Source organism: Furipterus horrens, unplaced genomic scaffold, assembly GCF_987537825.1.
Source record: "Furipterus horrens unplaced genomic scaffold, mFurHor1.1.pri manual_scaffold_3, whole genome shotgun sequence".
Taxonomy (NCBI): domain Eukaryota; kingdom Metazoa; phylum Chordata; class Mammalia; order Chiroptera; family Furipteridae; genus Furipterus; species Furipterus horrens.
The window spans coordinates 3209036-3231547 of record NW_028327173.1 but is presented as its reverse complement, the minus strand read 5'-3'; the positions used below and the strand labels follow the sequence as shown (position 1 = coordinate 3231547).

The following is a 22512-nucleotide window of genomic DNA, read 5'->3' as shown; positions in this document are numbered from 1 at the left end:
TGTGAAGCCAGACACTCCTGTGTTCAGATTCAAGTCCCACTGCTTCTTAGCGGAGCCTGGTCCCTCGTCTGTGTGAGGGAACCAGGGCGCGGCAGGCCCAGCCCTCCCGAACCCCAGGACAGAGGTCTCACCTGGGAAGGCAGCCACAGTTTTCATTTTTATTTTCTAATGAGATAAAGACTTTGGAATAAATCGGCAGCTTTCATTTTCTGTGTAGCTGTTAGTTTTTAAATTGTTTTTATTGTCCTTTTTGTGGGGGGCTTGCATCCCCCTAGCTCCTCCACCCGCCAGCCCTTCCGTCCTCCCTACCCCCCTCGCCCCCCCATCCCCTCCCTGTGCCCACAGTGCAGGGGGCGGCTGGCACCCCACACGGACACGCCTTCGGCCTGCCCAGGGCTCCAGGTGGGGCGCTGCCTCCGTGTGGATGGCACAGTCCAAGGAAGGGGCTGGGGTGGGGGGCAGCCTAGCGAAGTGTGGCCCATCCAGGGAGGGGAGGGGCCCTTCGGGAGAGCCCAGGGGGCAGATTCGGGGCCTCACCGGCAGCCTGAAGGTAAAGCCTGACCAGCGGCTTCCGCCCTCTGACCCTTTGCTCAGCCACAGGCCCCGAGCGTCCTGGGGAGGGTGCCCGGCCAGCAGCTGAGGACAGCTCCGGAGGTCAACCACGGCACCCGCATGGGTGCTTCCAGGCCTCATTGAGAAATCCTGCAGGCCCTGCTCGGCTGGGGTCAGAGGTCAGGCCCAGGGGGCCGGGATTGCTCCTGGGGCAGCACATTTTTCTCCTCTGAAAACTTATCTTAGCCAAGAGACCACGGAACAATCGCACCCTTTTCCGGGCCTCTGCCGTCCCCAGACGGCCAGCCCATCCCCGCAGTGGGAGCTACGAGGGGGCCGGGAAGTCGAAATTTGTAAAATGTCTGTAGGAGGGGAAGAAAGGCGCTTTGTGTGGGGCCCAGCCCCGGCCATTGGTCAGCTCCAGAGCCCCCAGTCGCTCCCAGAATGCTCCCCTCCCCGGGGAGGGCCAACTTGCCGGCCCAAGGCTGGCCCCAGGGTCACTGCAGCCCCTCTGCAGCCCCTGTGCCCCCCGCGTCCAGGCCTCAGGGATCCGGGCCCCTGCGGCCGCCCCGCCTCTGAGGGCACGGGCCTGGCGGGGAGGCCTTCCCGGGCCTCAGCATGTTTCTCTACTGGAAGAAGCGGGGCGCCTATGAGCTGGAGGCCCTGCCCAGTGCCCTGGCCGGGCTGGAGCTGGGGGCCGCGGAGCGTTTCTCCTGGAGCTCCACCCTGGACATCATCGAGGACCTTGAGGGTAGGTGCGGGCCGCCTTCCCGGGGCGCTCTCAGGAGGCCCCCACACCCGGTCTACCTGGCCTCCTCCCTCTGGCCAGAGCCTGGGGCCCGGTCACCACGCACATACCAGTCAGTCACTCCCTCGGCAGTGGGTGGGGGCCAGAGCCCCTCCTCAGAGCCACTGCTGGCGGAGAGAGGGGGCCAAACACGAGGGCCCTGAGGGGTGCGGAGGCAGCAAGGTGGGCTTGCTGGGCTGGCCAGTGGGGGCCCCGACGACAGTGCTTGGAGTAGGGCGGCCAGGGCTCGGGGCGTCGGGCCTGGGCTCTGCCTCCGCCCTCCCCCCCCAAGATGGGGTAGGTTCTTCGAGAATGCTCCTGTTAAGGCCCAGGACACGTGTCCTTTCTCCCGTTACCCCTTGCAGAGGAGGAAGCAAGGCCCTTGGAGGGCAGGACAGGGAGTGGGGACGCCGAGCTCCACAGCCTGTGTTTGGGGGCCGACCGGGCCTTTTCCCCGACGTGAGATGTTGGGGAAGCCGTGGAAATGGCATAGCGATGCCAGCGGCGTTGTGGTGCCGCTGAGAGGACTGACTGGGTGACACGGAGCAGGGCCGCAGCCCACACGGGATGTTATTATTGCTTTTGGTTCATCGTTGCCCAGCGGATCAGCGGCCCAGCGGGGCACATGACTTCTGCTGGTGTCTCCGATTATCGGGATGCCGGGCCCAGAGACAGAAGCGAGGAGCCGGGCAGGGTGCGGGTGCCGGGGCCTCGGTCCTCTCCTCTGCTCCTCTTCTCTCGGGCCCCGGGCCAGAGGAGCAGGAGCCTCTCCCAGTGCAGGGTCCCCCACGTGGCATGAGCCCGCCCTGACCCTTCCTGTGGCCAGAGGGGACCGAAAGCCATGCACCGGCCTAGGTTCACAACGAAAGTGAGTTCCACAAAGCTGCTCCCAGAAGGGAGAATGACAGGTGTCCCTCGCGGGACGAGCCCCCTCCCGCTTCCTGCCTCGATGGCTGCAGCAGACAGGGGAACTTGGCAGCTTGGAGGGCGGGTGGGCACAGGGCTCCCCTGGGCCCCGGGAGCACCAGGCCCCGTCAGAGGTGTGTGCAGGCGGCGGGGAGGGCAGGGGTGTGTGGGGAGGAGCGCGCGAGGCGGGCAGGGTGTGGAGGAGGGGCAGGTGGGGGTGATGCCCAACCAGGCGGGCGGGGAGGCGGAGGGTGCATTGGGGGCAATGAGCCCTGCTTGTGCTGCTTTACACGGCAGGTTCCTGTCAACCGGAGGCGGGTAAGAGGGCCAAGGTTCTCACAGGGCCAGAGATGTGCCCGAGGTCATTTAGCCAGTCCCAGGCACGGGTCCGGGAGGCCTGGCAGGGTCTCTGTTCCCCCCCAAGCAGACTGTGTGCCCCTGGTCTCCTGGGGCTGTCCTTTTAGCTCTGTCATCGATGACCCCACGCTTGCTCCTGCTGGGCCCACGGCCCGGGATGCCCCGACCACTCGGCGTGGCTCAGGAGTGAGGGGTATGCAGCCCCCTCCCCCCACTGCGTTCCCCAGGCCAGACAGGCCCTGTTGCCTCTGGGGCCCGACAGCTAACATTTAGAGGGGACCTTTGAAAGCCTTCTCTCCTGACATGTTCATGCCCACCCTCTGAGGCAGGGACAATTCTTAGTGTCTCCTTTACTCCGTCTGGAAGGGACGGCTCCGTGAGGTCATGAGTGGTGGTGCCGGATACCAACGCCGGCCCTCAGCCTCAGAGCCTCAGGACAAGGCCCTGCTTACCCACGTGGCCCGTGCCCACTCTACCCCGGTTGCGGGAGGGGCCCCAGCACACCATGGGTGGGTGGGTTCAGGGCACATGAGCAGACCTCGGGGGTGAGCTGAGGCCGCCCGGGGGTGGGGGGATCGAGGCACACAGCTGTCTGTGTGGGCTCTGTCCTCTGCAGCCAGCCGGGCCCTGGCCGGGGCCCATCAGGGTGGGTGGTGAGCCCCGGTGCCAGCCCAGCCCCATGGTGGGGGCAGGGCTCGTGCCCAGAGCGGGGCTGGCCCCACTCGGAGCCTTGAGCCCGTTTCTGCAGCGCTGCTCCCGGTCGCTCTCTGCCACTCTCGGTTCCACCCGTGGTGGACACAGGGGCAGGTGCCCGCAGCAGCCTCAGCCAGAGGAAGTGGTCAGTGGCACCATGCCCGGGGGCAGGAGCAGTGTGGACAGTTTCTCTGCCCCAGGAAGGAACACTGACTGCGTCCGCCCCCCTCTTCTCATGGAGCCTGAGGGCTGTGGGGTCTCCAGGACTCAGGAGAAGATGGCAGAGATGGCTCTGGTCTGTGGCAGAGACAGCGTCAGAGGCCATGGTCCACGCTCCTTTCTCCCCACTTGATAGTCTGACCCCACGCTGCCCCATGGGGCTTCCGGAAGGGGGCTACATTTCTTCCCCAGGCCCCCAGTGATGCTCCGATGGGTGTCAGATCAGGGCTGGCAGATGGTTCCTGGGACCAGTGGCGTTTGCCCAGAATGTGCCCTTCTGGCTTTTGGCCAGGGGTGGGCCAAATCCTGCCCTTCTGCAGGCTACCCTGGTGCGGGGAACAGCCCCCGCACAGCCCTCGGCAGCTGCCCAGGCCTGCGGACGCTCCCAGAGGGCTGGGCTGGCGTGGGAGGGACATTCAGGGACACAGCTGCTTCCTGGGCGCGGCAGCCCCTCTGTGGCCAGGCCTGGAGTTGGGAGACAGTAGGCAGGGAGCTCTGCCCTCTTGGGTCAAAAGGGTTCATTGGAGGGGGACTCACAGGTTGGGGGGGGTCCCCTGAGGAATTACAACAAGGGTGGTTTCTTAAACACTGTGTCAGCCTGGGGCCAGCAGGGAAAGGGGGCACTTACGTGACAATGGAGAGATAAACTCACGGGTGCCAAGCACCTAACTGCCAGGCAGATGGGGGCACCATGGGGCAGTGGTGCCTAATGGTTAGGAGCGCAGACTTGGAGTCTCATGGGCCTGGGCTGTTGTCCCAGTCTCACCACCTAGTAGCTGCGTGACCTTGGGAAAGTTGCTCAGCCCTCCGAGACGCGGTTTCCTCCTGTGTGAAATGGCGCGGTGAGCTTACCTCCGTCTCACCACGGTGTGCACCGGCGCCAGCCGATGGACAGGTTCATCTAGTCATCAAAATAGGTCGCGTCATTTATTTATTTACTTATTTTCTTAAAGATTTTATTTGTTTATTTTCAGAGAGAGGGGAAGGGAGGGAGAAAGAGAGAGAGAGAAATATCAGTGTGTGGTTGGTTACCCCTTGCCCATCCCCTCCTGGGACCTGGCCCACAACCCAGGCATGTGCCCCAACTGGGAACCAAACCTTGGTCCTCAGGCCGGCACCCAATCCACTGAGCCTCACCAGCCAGGGCTACATCATGTCATTTAAATTTTTTCTAGTAGCAAAAGAACTAAAACTAAAACAAGCAAAGTAAAATTAATTTTAACAATCTCTTTTACTGAACGCAATACAGTCCAAACACAACCGTTTCAACCTGCGATCGGTGGACCCAGTCATCCCCGAGACCCTGCATTCTCTTTTTCTTTTTGTGCTCAGTCTTGAAAACCCAGAGTGCATCCGGCCCCCTCAGTTCGGACGAGCCTCACGTCCTGTGCTCAGTGGCTGCCACTTGGGGTTAGAGGACGCTGCAGGGGTCAGATGGTGAGACCACGTACGGAAAGCAGAGGGCCTGGCGGGCGTGAGCTCAGGCAGAACTGGGGGACCGGCAGTGCTCCTAGAGCAACCTGGTGGGGAAGACAGGTCAAAAGGAGCGGGTCCATTCAAAGGTCCATTCCAGGACAGTGGGATCAAGGAGGGAGAGTGTCGTCTGGAATCTGGATATGCTGAGACAGAGAGGCCTTGCTGAAGTTCTCTGCATTTGACTTGGGCCCTGGAGAGCAGGCAGGATGTCAGTAGCCCATGCTGTGGAGGGTGTGCCAGGGGGCAGGGAGCAGAACTGGACAGGCCTGGGCCCCTGCCAGAAGCTCATTTCTGTCTGGGGAGAGGCAAGAAGTAACCTGCTGAGGGGGCAAGTGTGAGATGATAGGGAGCGGTGGGGACTGTGGAGTGTGGAAGGGTGTGTGCCCGTCTAAGGCAGGCCCAGCTCGGAAACTGGAGCCATCACGAATAAGGGTTCAGAGCTGCCAGGCTCCTCTGGTTTGTCCAGAGGAGCCAGAAATCTGGATTTTTATGTGAAATCTGACTTTTCAGAGTTGGCAACCGATTCAAATTCTTTTGAAGCGCTGCGCTCAGCCAAAGAAAACATGTCTGCAGGCCGGCTTCTGCCCAGACGCCCTGTTGGCCAGTTGTGGTAGAGATCATGTTGAGGGAGAGGCAAAGCGGCACCCTGTGACTAAGATAGAGAGCGGGGGCCGAGCTGGCTAGGGGCTTGTCTGCCTGGTGGGGGGCCTGGCGTTCCCCAGGGCAATGGGGGCTGGAGGAGCTGGGACCACAGCTGGGCTACTTCAGACCCAGCCAGACAGCCTCGGGCACAGGCGGGGTAGAGGCAAGTTCAGGGTTGCAGGTCTGCCTGGGGTCTGGTCAAGGACAAGCGAGTGGCCAGATACCTACTCAGGTTGACTGCTCCTCCTGCGGTACTACAGGAGGCGGGGACCCAGGGGGACGGAAGGGCAGACTCAGAGCTGCTGTCTCCCGCCCTCTTTGCTTGAGGGCCCTCTCCACTGACCATCTGCTTCTGTGGGTCCCCTCATTTTTGCTCCCCAACAATCACCGGACTTTGTAGCCACTCAGACTGACCTTCCATAATCTCAGGGCTCCAGGGCCCAGAAGGAGTTGCCTGTCTCTATTCAAGTTCTCAAGAGAGTGAATCTAATTGGCTGGGCTGAGCCAGGTGGCCAGCTCAGACCCAATCACCTGGCTCTGCCATCACGAGGTAGCACACGTCCCCTATCCAGGCCCACCCTTTCAGCAGGGCTGTACATGGGCAGCTTGCCTAGAGGGGAGCTCATGGCAGGCCTGCGGTGGGGAAGACTTGTCCCCATGCCTGAGACATCCCCAGTCCCCAGAGGCCCTGAGAGCTGCCAGGGTCCTCACCCATTTTCCTGTGTTTGGGGTCTCTGGGAAGCTCACCTATGGGCGCCAGGAGGTTGATGCTTCAGCTCAGAGTACATAGGAAGCTAGATCGCAGGGGAGCTGGGACCAAGCAGTCTGGAGGCGGGGAGGTCTAGAAAGCAGACAGAGCACCTTGAGGGAACTGGAACCAGGGGTTAGAGGCCAGAGAGGTCAGCCGGGTAGAACCCCAGTGCCTGCAAGAACTTCGGAACCCACCCAACAACCCTGTGGTTGCTGCGGCCAGGACCCGTCATGGCGGGGCCCAGAGAGCTGGGAAGGCAGTTCCAGAATCCTATGCTGGAGGAGGTAGTCTGGAGCCCACCGAATTTACAGGCAGGACCCAGAAGTCTTGGGGCGTAGGGCATAAGAACTCGACCCTAGACCCAGAGTTGCGAGAACCCAGGGACCCGGAGTCAAGAGTGCCAGACCTTGTCGGGCGGAGTTGGAGAAGCCCCTGGCGGGGTGAGTGGGAAACACCCCCAAAGCTGATGGAGGCCCAGGTCCCCATGGAGACCCAGATGGCAGAGAGGGCTGCTGGAGTGGTGGTGGAGAAGAACTCTGCCCTCCGACCCCCGATCACCCACCCTTGGGCAGGCAGGGCTGGGGCAGGGCCAGCAGACCACTGACCCAGGACCCTTCAGGGTCCTCACAGGGCTGGCTTCCACTTATTGATGCATCACTGGTTGCTTCTTGTATGTGCCCTGAAAGGGACAATGCTCTAATCCCGGGGTCCCCAGCCCCCGGGCAGCGGACCAGTACCCACTCGGAACGGGGCGGCATAGCAGCAGGTGAGTGGTGGGCAAGCAAGCAAAGCGTCACTCACATTCCTGCCTGAGCTCCACCTGCTGTCTCCCCCCACCCCCATCCGTGGAAAAATTGTCTTCCACACAACTGGTCCCTGCGCCAAAAAGGTTGGGGACCGCTGCTCTAACCAACTGAGCCACCCGTCCAGGGCCAGGGAGGAGACACAGTGAGAGGGAAACCAGAGTGGCGGTTCTGTGTGCTGAGTGAGGCAGGGCAGCCCAGGAGTCCTCAGGAAGAAGATCTCAGGGAGCCCCCGGGGTCACGCTGCTCAGGTTGCCCAAGGGACACTGTGCCCTTGCTCCCTCTCAGCCCCCAAGCCTCTCGCCACCTTGGAGCCCACTGTGCAGACGCTCCTGAGTCAGCCTTGTCCCCAAGAGTCCCCTCCCCACTGCACTGCAGACCTGCTGCCCTCCGAAGGGTCACCCTGCCTGCCAGGCCCCACACAGAGCTCTCCAAGGCTTGCCAGGGTGGCTGCCTAATGGGTCCCCAGGGCCTAGCCCTGGGCTTGACACATGGTAGACCCTCAGGGGACCCTTGCTGAGAGAACCCAGAGTGCCTAAATGTGGGGCCCACCTCAGTTCCCTCTGCTGAAAGTCCTTGAGGGCAGAGGCTGGGTTCTGTGTCTTGGAGTCCCCACGCCCACTCATGTAAGGGTACACGCAGGAAGGCAGGCACCCTGCTCTGGCTGAGACGTCCGAGGGGAAGGGGGCCACCAAGCCTTTGGGGGAGGGGCTCAGGAAACTGGATCTTCCCTACCTGGGTCTCATCCACCCAGAGCTCTGGCAGCCATGTCGGCCTGCGTGGAATGGGGTCTCCGGGGCTCTGTCCCTTGGAGGAGTCTGGGCCGTCTCTTCTCCCTGAGGCTCTGTCTCTGTAGTGCGAAGTGTTTTGTAACCATTAAAATGCTGACAAGTGTCTCGTGGTGCCATTTGCATAAAGTACAAGACCAGGCAAAACTAATCCATGCAGTTAGAAGCCTGGACAGCAGTCCCCTTGTGGGGAGTGGGAGGGAGCCCCTGGCGGGGCGACCTGGGCAGGAGGGACGGTGATGCCCTGCTTCGTGATCTGGGTTCCGGCTGCCTTGCGGAAAATGTTTCCTGAGCTGTGCACTCACGACAGTTGCACTTTTCTGTACATAGTTGTACTTCCACGAGGTGTTAAAAATGCCAACACAGAGATTACGCACAGTGAAACAACAGCAGCCACCGAGCCCACTCCCATTTATGGAGCCCTGACCCCACCCCTGACAGCATTTCTAAATGGGGGAGGGGAGGGAGGCACTCGCCCTGGCTGGGTAGCTCAGTTGGTTAGAGCGGTGTTCCCATACGCCAAGGTTGCGGGTTCGATCCTCAGTCAGGGCACATACAAGAAGCAACCAATGAATGAGTAAATAAGTGGAACAACAAACGGATTTTCTCTCTCAAATCAATTAGTCCTGGCTGGTGTGGCTCAGTGGATTGAGCACTGGCCTGTGGACTGAAAGGTCACAGGTTCAATTCCCAGTCAGGGCACATGTATGAGTTGCTGGCCAGGTCCCCAGCTAGGGGTGCGCAAGAGGCAACCACACATTGATGTTTCTCTTCCTCTCTTTCTCCCTCCCTTCCCCTCTCTCTAAAAATAAATTTAAAAATATTCTTAAAGAATCAATCAATAAAAATTATTTAAAAGTAAATGGGGGTGGGGTGCTGTCGTGGGGGTGGGTGGAGATGAGGGCGCAGAGAGCTGCCCTGACCTCCATTTCCACTTAGATGGTACCCTGTGGACCAGGAGAAGTAGCGAAGTCCTTTGACGTGACTTTATCCTCACTTTCCCGGAGGTGGAGAAAATGTCTCCTACCACATCAAAACAGAGGTGTCTGTCTCCACCGGAGGTGGCTGGGGGGCGGGGGGCGACGGCCTTCGGACACACCTGAGACTTTCCAAAGCGGGGGTCGGGGTGGCCGGCGCCGCGCGCTCCCAGCACACGCCCCGCGGGGGGTGAGGGCGGGGCGGGCGCGGGCCGCGGAGTCCGGCCCCCCGCAGGCGGGGCCACCCGGCGGGCTCCTCCCGCCGCCCACCTGCCCCGCCCCGCCTCCCGCCGCCGAGGGTCCCGCGGCCGTGGCGCTCCGGCCTCTCCGCGCGCCCCCGCCCGCCCCCGCCGCCGCCGCGCTCCCCGAGGCCGGCCCGCGTCCCCAGCCGCCCGGCGCGTCCTCCATGGGTGAGTGCGGGGCCCCTGGCCGTGCCCCGCCGCGCAGGCCCACGGGCCCCGCCGCTTCCGTGCCAGCTCGGGGAAGCGGCGGGCGGGCAGGGGCTGCCGCGGCGGGGGCGCTCGGTCCGCATCCCCCCCCCGGGGAAAGCCCGCCCGGGGTGGGTGGTGGACGCCGGCCTCGGAACCAGGGCTGCGGGGGTCCAAACTCTGCCCCCCATGTTGGGGCCCGCGTCAGCAGCACCCCTCCCCCTGGCCCTGCAAGCTGGCGGGCCGGGCAGCCTCTCTGCCCCTGCTCTGCCCCCTCTGCTGTTGCACCCCCGCCGCTCGGAAGAGAGGCAGCTTGGAGGGGCCCGATTCTGGGTCAAAGATGGACAGCGGATAAGGGGGACCACCTGGGCCTTTGCAGGGCGTCCGCACAGGGAGTGCTGTGGAGGGCAGGGGTAGGGAGGGGTCCTGGAGCCCCCCTGCCCGCAGAAGGCCTTCAGGGAACCTCCAGGAAGTCAGGGGCCCCGCAAGGCCACTGAGCCGCCCCCCCTCCCATCCTTGGGGGACGGAGGGAGGGAGCAGCTTATTTCCAAAGCCATTTCTCCCCGTGGAATCTGGACGATTTCCCTGGGGAACAGCAACAAGAAAAGGGCTCCGCACACAGATTGCCGTGCAGATAAGTGGGCATTTAAAGGAGAAAGGAACACTGACCTCCTTTGAAGGGAGGTTTGAGGAGACAGCCCCACCCATCCTCCGGTGGGGAGGCTGCCGGGGCCCTGGGGGAGCCTGGGTGGCCCTGCCTGGGGCGCACCCTTCCCTGGCCCCACCCGACTGATAACCTTCTGCTCGTCTCCCCTGCAGACGCCAGGGGCCTGGCTGAGGAGAAGGGCCTGCGCTGTCAGAACCCGGACTGCATGGACAAGGGGCGGGCGGCCAAGGTAGGCAGCTGGGGGGCCGGGGGCCGGGGGCTGCTGGGCGCAGCGGGGCGGGGCTTTCTGTCCAGGCACGGACATCCAAGCGACCCCGGCGAGGGTGCAGCTGGTTCAGCCACAGTGCCATCGGGGCTCGCGGGTGGATAGGGACACCGGGTGGCTGGCTCCAGAGCAGCGGCGTGGGAGGACTGGAAGAGCAGGGGCAACAGCAACTGGGGTGCCCCGCAGCCCTTTTCTGCATGGCAGCCCTTGCAGCAGCCCCCAGGTGACAGGAGCTGTGACCCCATGTCACGGATGAGGAAGCTGAGACTGCGCGGGGGGAAGGGCCTCCCCAAGGTTCTGTTCCGGTCCAGCTGGCACTCTTCCTGTGACACCAGGCCACCCTGTTGCCTGGGCATGGGTCAGGGACACTTTGGAACTTGGGGACACTGACTGTGGCCCTGGGGCTGACAAACTGGTCCCGGAGTGCCAGGGCCCGGGAGCCGGGGATGAGGCAGAACAAGAGGGATAATGATGGGCAGGATGCAGCACTTCTGCCTGTGACGTGCTGGGCACTGTGCCACACGCCTTCTGGGCCTTCTGGGCCATCTGTGGGAGCTCTGCTGGGAAGACATCATGGCCCCGTTTTTCTGATGAAGATACCACAGTTCAGAGAGGTCCTGTGACTTGGCTGAGACTCTGCAGCTGAAGAGGGACCAAGCCAGGGTTTGGACTCCTCCCAGCACACATCTGAGTGTAATAGTAATTACAGCCACAAATTACTGTGTCTCAGGCTCTGAGGACTCAGTGTCACTTCCTTCAGGCCTCCTGAGATTTGTCCTGTCATTATTCCCATTTACAGATGGGGAAACGGAGGCTCAGAGAGATAATGGCTCACCCAGGGACACGTTGCTAGGATGTGGTAGAGCTGAGATCTGGGTAATGCCAGAGCCTGTGTTCCTAACCCCGGTGTAGCTCGGTTCTACCAGCTGCAGGAAATTTAAAATCCCCCCCGCCCCAGATTCCCCTACCACCCTCCTCCACCCGGACACACTAGCATACATTCCACGCAGGATGACCACATTTAGCAGTGACAGTTAGAAGAAACGTGGAGGGCTGTTCTGGGGGTGGGGAGACGAGGGGGAGGCTTCCAGTTGCCGTGGTCACCAGGCAAGGGCGGTGTCTGTGATTCAGAGACAATCTGCTGGCATGGATGGTGCCTAGCATTGAGGCTTTGGTGTTGCCTTGTTGCCCCTCCCCCAGATGGGGGCTCCTGGTAACACATTGGTTTCATTACCCCCACTGTACCGCCTGCCATGGGCCTGCACAGCCGTGTCGTGGGCAGCTGCTTTGGGGGCAGGTCCTCAAGCTGCTGCAGGCAGCAGTGGGGGTGGGAGGGTCCAGACTATGCAGAGGAGAGGCCTGTGAATGAGAACTGGTTTTCAAGCAAGTGTGGGTCCTCTGCAGTCTGCAGGTCCTAACTTCTTCCCAGCCCACAGGGGGAGAGCCCAAGCCCTGTCACTGGTGGGAGCCACTTCAGACAAATGGCACAGACTCACTTCAGAGACCTGAGTGATCAGAGGGAGGAGGGCTAGTCAGGGAGGACATCCTGGAGGAGGTGGCCTCTAGTGGAACTAAAACCATCACTAGGCAAGCAGGAAGGGGAAATTGCTCCAGGCAGGAGCACAAAGGCAGGTCTTGCCCAGGGATGAGGTGGCTGGAGGAGAGGGTGAGAGGAGGTGAGTGCCACCATGTTTATGTGCCTGGTGGGGTGTTGGGTTCTCACTGAGCCCTTGTGAGAACCTCAGGAGAAAAGCATTATTATTCCCACATGACATGTAAGGAGACTGAGGCTCAGAGAGGTGAAAGAACTTGCCCATGTCACGCAGCCTGACTGACAGCGCTTGGCCTGGAGTGAGGTAAGAGCCTCGCTCTTGTCTCCTCTCCAGCTGATCTAGGAACGGTGGGCTGGACACAGAAGCCTTTTGAAGGAGATGACATCATTCATGCACCAAATCAGCTTGAAGCGTCTGCCATGTGGGCCCAGTTCTAGAACCTGGAGGTGTCCAGGAAACAAAAGGTCCTGCCTCCAGGAGCTGACATCCTGAGGGCAGGACCATCTTTCCACAAGGCTGACCCTTCTGCTTCTGGGCCCACCCTGGAGGTTTTGTTTGAACCACTCCTGGGTCCTGAGGTTTCTGAGATGAATCAGCTGCCCCACCCCTACTTCCTTCCCCTGGAGTTCACTCTGGGGGCAGGAAGTAACCAGGATGGGCTTCCTGGAGGAGGCTGTTGGCATCCTGAGGAATGAGGAGGTATTGAGATAGATGGAGGAGAGCTGAGCGAGCAGGGACCAATGTTGGGGTTGTAAGGGTTGAGCATGGCCTGGGGGTGGGGAGAGGGAGACAGAGCTGGATGAGGAGGAGCACCTTGATGTCAGGTGAGGAGCCGGCACCGTCTGCCTAGGACAGCAGTCCCCAACCTTTTTGGCAGCAGGTACTGGTTTCCTGGAAGACAGTTTTTCCACTGTGCGGGGTGGGGGTGGGGGTGGGGGGGAGGTAGGTGGGAGTGAGACTGGAGGCGGAGCTCAGGCCGTAACGATTGTGCAGCCTGGTTACCAGCAGGCCACGGACCAGTACCGGTCTGCAGCCCAGGGGTTGGGGACCCCTGGCCTAGGAGGCCCCAAAATGGAGATGTGTAGAGTAGCCCACACCTGTGAGTCCCAAGTCAAAGCGCACCCAGCGGCAGCTGCACGACCCCAGCCGGGCAAGTGCTCTGCCCCTCACTGAGCCTCAGTTTCCAGATGAGTTGTGATGAGGATTAAAGGAGGCTTGCGTGTGGAGGGGGCTTGGCACGGAGTATGCCACGCTGCAGGTGTTCAAGGGAGTGCCAGCTCTGACCCCGTGTTCACCCACCACGGGGTGGGGGGAGAAGCCCCCAGGCTTCAGGGTTACCTTCCTTCCCCTCCCTAAGACCTGAGACCACCCAGGGTTCCATCCCACACCCCAGCCAGCCCCACCCAGTGGACACGTGGTTATGGTACATCTGTCCTGTTCACTGGGAAAGTGGGGAGATGGGGGGCCAGTGATGATGTGATGGGTGTTTCCGCAAGGAAACTGCCAGCCAGATGGGGTCTGGCTCTCTTGAGCTGGACTCTTTGGTCAAAGTCTGTTGAAGGGCCCCAGGTCACAAGGAGATGTGGATGACACTGGCCCTGGGGACACTGGACTACCACATTTGAGGAGACAGAAGGTTTAGGGGTGTTTGTCCTAGAGACTGACCCCCTCAGGGCATCATCCTCAAACAAAGGTAATGGTCCAGCAGCCACCATTTACTTAGCCAGGCTTCACCACGGGGACCTCAGTTTGTCCTTGTACCTCCACTTTGCCGTAGGGACCACCTCATCTCAATTTAGGAGACACACTGAAAAGCAGGAGGTGAAGTGACTAGCCAGGGCAAGTCAAGCCAGGTCTGTCTGTCCTCAAGGAGGAACTGTCTGGAGGAAAGGCTCCAAAAGGGTGGCAGAGAGATGAATATGGGTTCAGTGTAGGCGACAGTTTGCAACAACTGAAGCCATTCCCCGATGTAGACAGGTAGTGAGCACCCCGTGCCTAGAAGTATTCAAGCAGAGAGAGTGGAAGTTGGATTTGCTGACTTCAGAGTTGCCTCCCAGCTTAACAATGGGCTGTGAGGTGGCAGGGATGAGGGTGTATCTGTGTGTCACGGGGAGGGGTGGCCAGATGAAGACCAGTGGACATGTGGACATGGGTCAGCGGAAGGGGTGGATCTGAGATCCCAGTGGAGGAAGAATGGGCAGGATGCAGTGAATAATGGGAGAGGGAGTCACCTATTTTCCCGGGCAATGCTCTTGGGGATAAGAGGTGGGATGCCAGGGTCCTCTTGAGAATGGCCAGGTTCCGGGGTTTTCTGGAGGCAACTGGTCCTTTTAGATGCAGGACAGCTGTAGACAGGTGGTGGGCAGTCCAGTCTGCACCTGGAGAAAGGGGCAGGCCCAGAGAAGCAATGCTAGTGGAGCTCTTGGGCTTTGGCTAAGTAATTTAGGAGTTGGGGGCCGAGGGGAGCAGGTGAAGGCCTGGGCAGCTGGCCCAAGAGGCAGAGACAGACGACCTGGCCAAGGTATGTTGCTCTGGTGTGGATCCAGCCCCAAGGAGGGTAGCACCTGCTAGGAGGGGGCTCCAGGCCTGAGGGGTGTGGTCTCTGATTGAGAAAGTGCAGGTGGGCCTGAACTGAGGCTCCCTGGGTCTCTGGCCCAAGGTCTTCCCTAGGGTGGCCGAGGTCACTGCACCCACCTCAAGGGAAAGGGGTGGTGTAGGTGAGGCAAGGCTGCCTGCCTCCTCGGCCGTGTCCTGTATCCCCATACACTCCCTGCACCCCCAGTTCCTAGGGGAGAGGAAAGTTGGGGACCAGCAAAGGGCGGAATGGCCCCCTTTTCCAGCCATGCCGCGTGTGAGCCAGGAAAAATGAGGGGGGCGCAGAGACAGGCAGGCGGGTTTCGCAGGCGCCACAGAGGCGCAGTTCAGAATCCAGCCATTTATAGTGGAGAGGAAGCGAGCCTGGCTTGGGGCGATTCCCAGGGTGGGCTCAGCCTGCGGGTCCCTCCGTCTGGATCCCCGGGCCCCTCCTGCCGGGCAGGGCAGCTTCCTGCCGCGGGGCTTCCCCGAGGGCCGGGGAGCTTCTGTCTTCAAGCCCACTTTAAAGACTAGGGGCTTTAAACTTTCTGGACATCTGTAAAGGGCCAGCCCCCTCGGGGACAGTGACAACCGCCTTTTCACCCCTCCCCGTAGCCCGGACCCTAGATTACCCCCCGAGCGCCCGCCGGGCTTCCAGCCACCGCCGGGGCCGCCCTGTCGGCCGCCGGGCCCTTCCCGGGATCCCGGCACTCCCCCCATCCCAGCTGGGCGGCCGTTGGTACGTCCCGGCCCGCCCAGGTGGTAGCGCCCGCGCCGGCCTACCGTAATTCCCCTACGGCCGGCGCCCCCAGCCACGCGGATCGAGCCCGCCCGGCCCCGCCGCTCCGGTCCCCCGAGCCCTACGCGCCCCCCGGGGTGTTGACAGTCTCGGTCCGAGGTCCCGGGAAGGAGACCCATGTCCTTAGGTGAGTATCACCGGGGAGCCGGGGTCCGGACGGGGGTGGTTCCGTGCACCAAGACTCCCCCTAACTTAATGGACAGAACCCGGAGTGGAAAGTCCCACGGAGTCCCAGCCCCGCAGGTGGGTATGATGGGCGCCACTGGCTCTACCTCTTGAGTGTGGAATGGACCCAAGCCCCTGGCCCCGCCCAGTGATTCTAGGGGATAATCGGCTCCGAGATAGGGCCGCGAAGAGCCTGGGGAGCCCCAGCCTGGGTATGAGGTTTGTTGCCTGGAGGGGCCTTGGCTCCGGGTGGGTCGGAGGCTCCGCGAACCCGGCCCCTTTTGGGCGTCTTGAGTTGGTCCCGGGCAGGAAGTCCTCTAGAGGCCGGCAGGGGGCGCGCGAGAGTGCGCTCCAGGCAGTGGGGTGGCGGGCGGGGCTGGGGGCGGGGCTGGGGGCGGGGCTGGGGGCGCGGGGGCGGGGCTCGGAGAAGACGGGAGGGGAGAGGGAGAGAGGGTCGGTGAACTCGGGAGAGGCCAGCCAGCCTCGATCGTCCGTGCGCCCTGCATAGTCCCCAGTAACTCTCCCTAGATTTGGGGGGGGGGGGGTTCTAGGCGGATTTCACTGTTCCTCTGCCCCTTGGCCAGGGTCCAGGCACACATTAGGACCCAGCAGCCATCCCTAGACAGAAAATTCTAGAGAACCGGCCAGTGCCCTCTTTGCACAGACTGGTACGGGCAGGGTTAGGGGGGCCCCAGGTGCAGTTCTTCAGCAGCCCAGGCTCGAGCCCTGCTCCCCCCGCCCCCATTCTCTCCCGAGGAGCCTTTTCTCTGGTGCCAGGAAGAGGCGCCAGCTGCGATGCTAGGGTCGTAGGCTCCAGGGTTAGGCACATTTGTGCGGGGGGACAGGGCAGGAGGTGAGGTTCAGGGACCACGGCCTCTGCCCTGCTCCCTCGCTCTGGGTCCCAGCCAGACTGCTCTCTGGGAAGGAAGGGGTGTCACTGTGCAGTAGGCCTGGCCTGTGGGCAGGCTCCCTAAACCCCTGCCATCTTCCCAGCTCAGGGCAGGGCTTTAGGGCAGGCCCTGCCTCCAGGTGGGCCCCAGAACCCGAAGGGCGAGGGGTGAGGCTGCGGGGAAGGGAGGAACTGGGACTTAAGGCGAGCAGCCTGGCAGAACCGGCCCGGCCCTGGCTGACCTGCCCACGTGTGCAGCCTCCACCCCTGGATTTCCAAGGTGCTAGATGGGGCCTGGGGCCGTGTGGCTCCCAGGGGAGTGTAGCCCAGGTGGGAGCCCTTGGGTAGGGGTCTCCCTCCAGCCATGGAGCCCCAGCTCCTGATTCCAGGCTCATGTGCTGCGCAGAGTGCAGAGCTGGCCCCAGACCTTGCTCCATACCTGCAGACCAGGAGGGACCCCACCCGTTGTGGGGGTGGGGATGCCCACAGGCCTTTCTTTTTCTGAGGCTGGGGATCTGGTGCTGGGAAGGAGTGAGAGGGGGCTCCTGCCTTCGAGACTCCATTATTCATCAGCCCCAGCATCTGGTTTCTGAGTATCAGTTTCAACAAGCCGGTCCTGACTCATGAGCCTGGAGCTGGGGCTGGGCTGGGCTGGGGAGGGGCCCCCTCCCCAGCGAGTCAGAGGCTGGGATCTTTTGGGCCTGCTGTAGGGCATGGACTATTTTAGCTCTGTTTCCTAGAGAGGAGGTGGGAACCAGGAATCTGCAGAGGGCAGGCTTCTCCCTCTCCTGGTGCAGGGCAGGGTGGGGGGCCTCCTTTCCTCCTCAACTCTGTAGGCTCCTTAACCCTGCTCTCTTGGCCCTGGGGCGGCAGGCCCTGGCCCTCTAGGAGGAGCCCCTACTCTGACTGGAGGACCAGGCAGGGGCATGACTCAGGGATGGCCAGGGCCTGCTCACCCGGGTGACTCCCAGTGCCCGGCCCCAGCCCAGCCCTGGTGGTCTGGTCTTCATCTGATCTGACCTGGTTACCCCAGGCCGATGGGCTCCCCTATGCTGGCTTTGGGACCTGCCTTGTCCCCAAGAGGGTGCACCCCAAGGCACTGCTGCCCAAACCACCACTTAGACATGCCCGAGACATGGAGAGGGGTCCAAAGCCCAGGCATTTGTTTTCCCACTTAGCAGCTGGTGGCTTTGGGGCAAGTCACTCAGTTTCTTTGCCTGTTAAGTGGGGATAGTAACGGTAGGTATCTCCTCCCTCAGAGCTTGGAGAAGAGTGAACAGGATTTGCTGCCCCAGACTCCTGGCACTGGCCTTGCACTTGGGAGGGCTCAGCTGTTGGCCCGTGGTAGCAGCAGGGGCAGGGGGCCTGAGCAGGACCACCAGGCTTTGATGTGGAACCTGACCTGCCCACGTCAGCCGGCCGAGGTCCTGGAGACCAGGAGGAAGGGGAGAGCCTGTGGCCAGGCCATGGGGAAGGCTTGGCTGACCACTGGCAGCAGGAAGGGACGTCCCTGCTGAGACCTTCGCTGCCCCAGTGGCCGTCTCTGGCATGAAGAGCCCCCCTCTGCCTTCTTCACCCAGTCCTCATCGAGTCTACACTGAGTTGAGTACCTGCGGGGTGCCAGGACTAAGTGTTGAGGGTGCAGCGTGGGGCCGGCAGCCAGGGCCCCTGACCCCCGGAGGGGGTGTTGTAGCAGGAGAAGTGATCATCAAAAAGTGATCAAAGATGGAAACTAACTTCAGGTGCTAATAAATACTCAGGAGGGGAAATCCAATTTAAGAGGCTTGAGAGTGGGAGGGTGAGGGGCTATTTATTTTCAGAGGAGAGCGAAGGCCTCTGGGGAGGTGGCATTGAAGTTGGGGCGCAGTGCCAGCCATTGGAAGATCAGGGCACATGGTGTTCCAGAGGACACAGACGAGCAGGCGCTGAGCAGCGCAAGTTGCAGGGAGGAAGGAGGCCAGCATGGCGGACCACCCTGCGGGACTCGCCAGGAGGGGAGGTAGGAGCCAGGCTGTGTTGCGGTTTTATTCTAAGCCACTGGAGAGTTTTAAGGGGACGGGCGAGGGGGGAGGTGCCATGATCAGGCTTTAATTTTCCAAAGACCTGTCTGTGGTAGGACAGTGAGTCAGGCGCTGGGAGTGGCTGGGGCCGCGCTTGGAACCTCCCGGCCCCTAACAAGCCGCTGCCCTCTTCATCTTCCTTCCTGGTGGAACCGGACTGAGCAGGAGCTGTCTAAGGGGTGGGTGGGTGCACGACAGCCTGCTCCCCTCACTCCATGGGTGCTGAGGTGTGTCCCAAGGAGGCCGTCCCAGAACCCCAGAGTCAGGAGCCTCTATTCCAGCCCTGCCTGTGGACTTTTATGTCGCTTCATCCCCCACCCAATGGGAAGGAGTGTAAAAGAGCTTTGACGCGCTGCTACATTGGGGACCCCAGCGCCACACCCCATCCTAGGGGGCCCTCTGGCGGTGGGGCACGCGCACGCACCCAGAGGGAGCAGCAGGGACCTCGGGGACAGCAGGTTGAGCTGCAGGGCTTTCCTGACCCGGCTCACCCCACTCCTGGGGCTCCCAAAGGAGTGCCTCCGCCTTTCTCCGGCTCACCGCCGCCTCCGCCTGTGGTTGCCGGGCGTGCGCTGCTGTGCCTCCGGCGCCGGCCTGGGCGCTGGGAGCGGGGGCCGCCTCGGGCTGCCAGGGGGGGTCTCTTGGCTGCGCGGGCCGCTAGATGACGCTCAGGAGGACCTCTGAGCGCCGGATGTGTGGCTGGGAAGTTGGAGGTCAGAGCGGAGAGGGGTGTCCGGGCCTGGACGGGGAGCGGGGTCTGGGCACCGAAAGGGAATGTGTCCCTGTCCCCTCTCTTCTGCCACAAGCGTTCAGGGAGATTCCCCGGGAGGAGCAGGTCCAAGAGGGACACTGAGCCGGGGACCTTGGGGCCAGGGTCGGGGCTGGGGTCAGCGCGGAGGCCCGGGGCTGGCGGAGGCGGGGCCGGGACCCCGCGAGCGGGGCGGGTCTTACCGCCCCCCCTTCTGCCCCCTCCCCGCCGGGGTCCCCGCGCTCAGCAGCCGCGGGTGCGGCCACACAATGGCAGGAAGCGGGGCTCCCTGCTTTGTCCGGGCGGCGCAAACCGCCGCTTCCTCCGGCCGCCATGGGGACGGGTCCCGGCGTCTCCCGGCACTGCGCGGCCTCCAGGCCCAGTCCTGGGGTGCCCTCCCGGGACTCTGCGCCCTACTGGGCGGGGGGTCACGCCTGCGATCAGGAAGGCCAGGTATGGGACGCGGGGAGTCGGGGCGGGAATGGGGCACGCGGCGGCTGGGCGCCCACCGTGGGAGACTGGGGCCCTGAGATAATGTGTCCCCACCCTGCCACCGAGGAGGTGGATCTCCCACCCTGGTCTTTTGTGTCTGGGGCTGCGTCCCGACACACCTGTGGGTCCCAGGCCCGGCCCTGGGCCAACCCTCCCCGTTCATTCCTGGGCCCCGGCCCCGGTACACCCCTCCTACTCCTGCCGCTGGACCCCGCCCTCGGGTGAGTGGGGATGCCACTTCCGGTGCCCCATTCCTATGGGGCAGGGCTTGACCATGCTTCTCAAAGGGTCCCTTTGTATTTGTAAAGTTCTGGTCCGTTCGCTGCCGTTTGAGACACAGTGTGACCTGTGACCTGGCTGTACCATCCGTGGGTTCTCCACTCTGGATTGAATCCTGGGAACTTTGATTCAAGGACCCCTGCTGCCCCTCCCCCACTGCCCTCAGAGAGTGGGATTGGTCGGCAGCGGCAAGGAGGGCAGTAGACACCTGGGTCTGAGAAAGGAAGGGGGTTGCCTCACTTTGGTGCCAGGGAGACCCCTGCCCCTGGAGCGGGCGGTAGGAGACCCTGCGGTTTGGCCAGGGAGATGGGAGAAGGGGTGGCGGAGCAGACGGTGCAGTGGGGCTTGTGATTCTCCCTGGGGGTTCTGGGAACTCCAGCGTCAACGGGACCTGCTGGATTAAATGAGGGTCCTGAGACTGAACCTCGCGTGTCCCTGGGTATCCCTGAGTCTCGGGGCTGCAGGGAGGATGGAGGCAGAGGAGGTGGGTGGGCTGGGCCCTGGGTCCATCAGGATTAGTAGCAGCAGTATTATTATTAGTAACAGTCGTGGGAGGGGGAGGCACTGTGGCAGTGGTGGCACCAAAGCCACCACTGTGCTGGGAAATGTCTCCCCGAATCTCCCCAAAGAGCCCGGTGCCTCCACAGGGTGGGTACATAATAGGTGCTCAATAAATACTTGATGAATTCTGAATCTTCCATAAGGAGTGAATCTTTGTGTGAAACCTGCCATCTCTATGTTGGATTGGTATAAAAACAAGATTGTGGTGCAGAACCAGGGACTTGGACTGGAAGGGTCCCCTGCAGCCTGGCGTGGCTCCTACCATGTCACCCCCCACCCACTGTGAGGCCAGGGCCTGGGTGACTGGTTGGTCTGCAGCCCCACTGCCCGGTGCCAAGCCTGGCACGGCAAAGGCAGCTGCTGGGGAAGTCTCAGGAGGGCTGGAGAGGGCTGGGGTGGGGGTGGGGCACCTCTGCCGGGCTGGCTGCCAGGCTGGGCTCAGAGGGCAAGAGGGTTTTCAGAGCTGGCTGACAGTGGGCTGCTGGAGAAAAGGGCTGACATAGGGCAGGGGCCTCCCCCAGATTCACTGTCAAGAGAAGGTGCTTGCAGTTGGCGTGGGGGGTCCAAGAAGCTGCAAAGCTAGACCCTCTGTCGGTGCGCCCTGCAGACCTCAAGGGGGGGCAAGCGGAGTTGAGGCTGAGGATGGTGGTTTTCACACTTTCTGTAGATGAAGTAGCTGAACTAGCTGCTGCAATTGAAGAGAGCCCCTCAGCCCTGTCTCAAGCCTGAGAACCCCGCAGAGACCACTTGAAAAGGGAGTGGAAGTGGGGGCGCCTGGTGCTCAGGCTGCCATGGGGGGTCTGGGCCATAATGTCTGCAGCTTCCTGTCCAGGCCCAGTGTCTCCTCAGTCTGCCACTTTCCTGTCTGACAGAGGAGAGCAGGCACGCAGGAGCCAACGCAGGGAACATCAAACTACCGCTGATTTCCTGTTTCCTCCATAGCCCCGGGCTGACCCGAGACCCTAACGCTAACCTGAGCCTCTCCCACTCCACACTCTGTTCTCAGGCCCCCAAGAGATGGTGTGAATGTGGTAAAAATCTGCCATCTAGAGCTACACAGGCTGTGTGACCTTAGACAAGCTACTTAACCTCTCTGAGCTTTGCTGTTCTTTTCTGTAAAACAGGGACAATCAGAGCCCCTACTTCCTGGGATGAGGAACCCCTACTGCAGCCGCAGGCACACAGATGACCACATCGTAAGTGTGGGTCAGACCTTTCCAGCTGCCCCCCTTTGGCCATGGTCTCTGTTGTCCAGGCTGTCCTCACCCTGTCTGTCATCTGGAAAATTACTGATCGGGTCCCCCGCCAGCCCAAACCTCTTCAGCGACCCTCCATCGCCCTAACAATAAACAAGAGTCCGTACAGTGGGCAGGGCTGCAGATAGGGCAATGTGTGGTGTCTTGGTGGGGTGTACAAGGTACGGGGGTGTTGGGGTGGACCACGCAGGGATTAGATGCTGGGGAGCACCAAGGAGAGGGAGGACTCAGAGGGACAGGGCTTGGAGGAGTTGTAACTTGGAAAGGGCGAGAAGGTGGCTTTGGCGAACGGATCTGCAGAATGGGAGGGAGCTGGCCATTTCAGAATCGGGGGAAAGCATTTCAGGCTGAGAGACTGACTGGCAGAGCCGAGGCTCGGAGGTGGGAGTGTGCCCAACTAACGTGTCGGTTGAGGATCAGAGTGAGCCCGGATGGCAGTGCAGGACGGGGCCTCCACGTCCGCACACTCGAGGGACAGAGAGAGCCCTGCAGGGTCTTGAGTAGGTACGTGAGCCTCCTGTTTGAACAGGGCCCACTCCGGTCTCATGGGGAACAGACTGGAGGGTGGGGGTGGAAACAGGGACAGGGTTAGGAGGCCGTTGTTGAAATGCAGCTGAGAGGGAAGGGGGCTGGAGAACGTGGCCCGGACAGGTTGAAGCTACAGCGATTAAAGGTGGAGAATTTTCAGACTGACTGGGTGGGGGTGTAACAAAGATCAAAGGCGACCCCAAGGTTTTTGTCCCGATATATTAGTTCCCCGGGGCTGCCGTGACAAACTGACACCAACTGAGTGGCTTTAGAGCAACAGGCTTTTTCTCCGGGTTC

General features: G+C 61.9%; 1 protein-coding gene across 1 annotated transcript in view; it reads left to right on the top strand.

Annotated features, from left to right (window-relative positions):
* Positions 1-1170: 1170 nt before the first annotated feature.
* The window catches only part of PLEKHG5 (pleckstrin homology and RhoGEF domain containing G5), a 34598-nt gene continuing 13256 nt past the window's right edge, over positions 1171-22512 (top strand). The window contains exons 1-2 of the mRNA XM_090268510.1: positions 1171-1303; positions 10199-10275. Of these exons, the coding sequence (XP_090124636.1) occupies positions 1171-1303; positions 10199-10275 (210 nt within the window). The remainder of the gene's footprint in view (positions 1304-10198; positions 10276-22512) is intronic.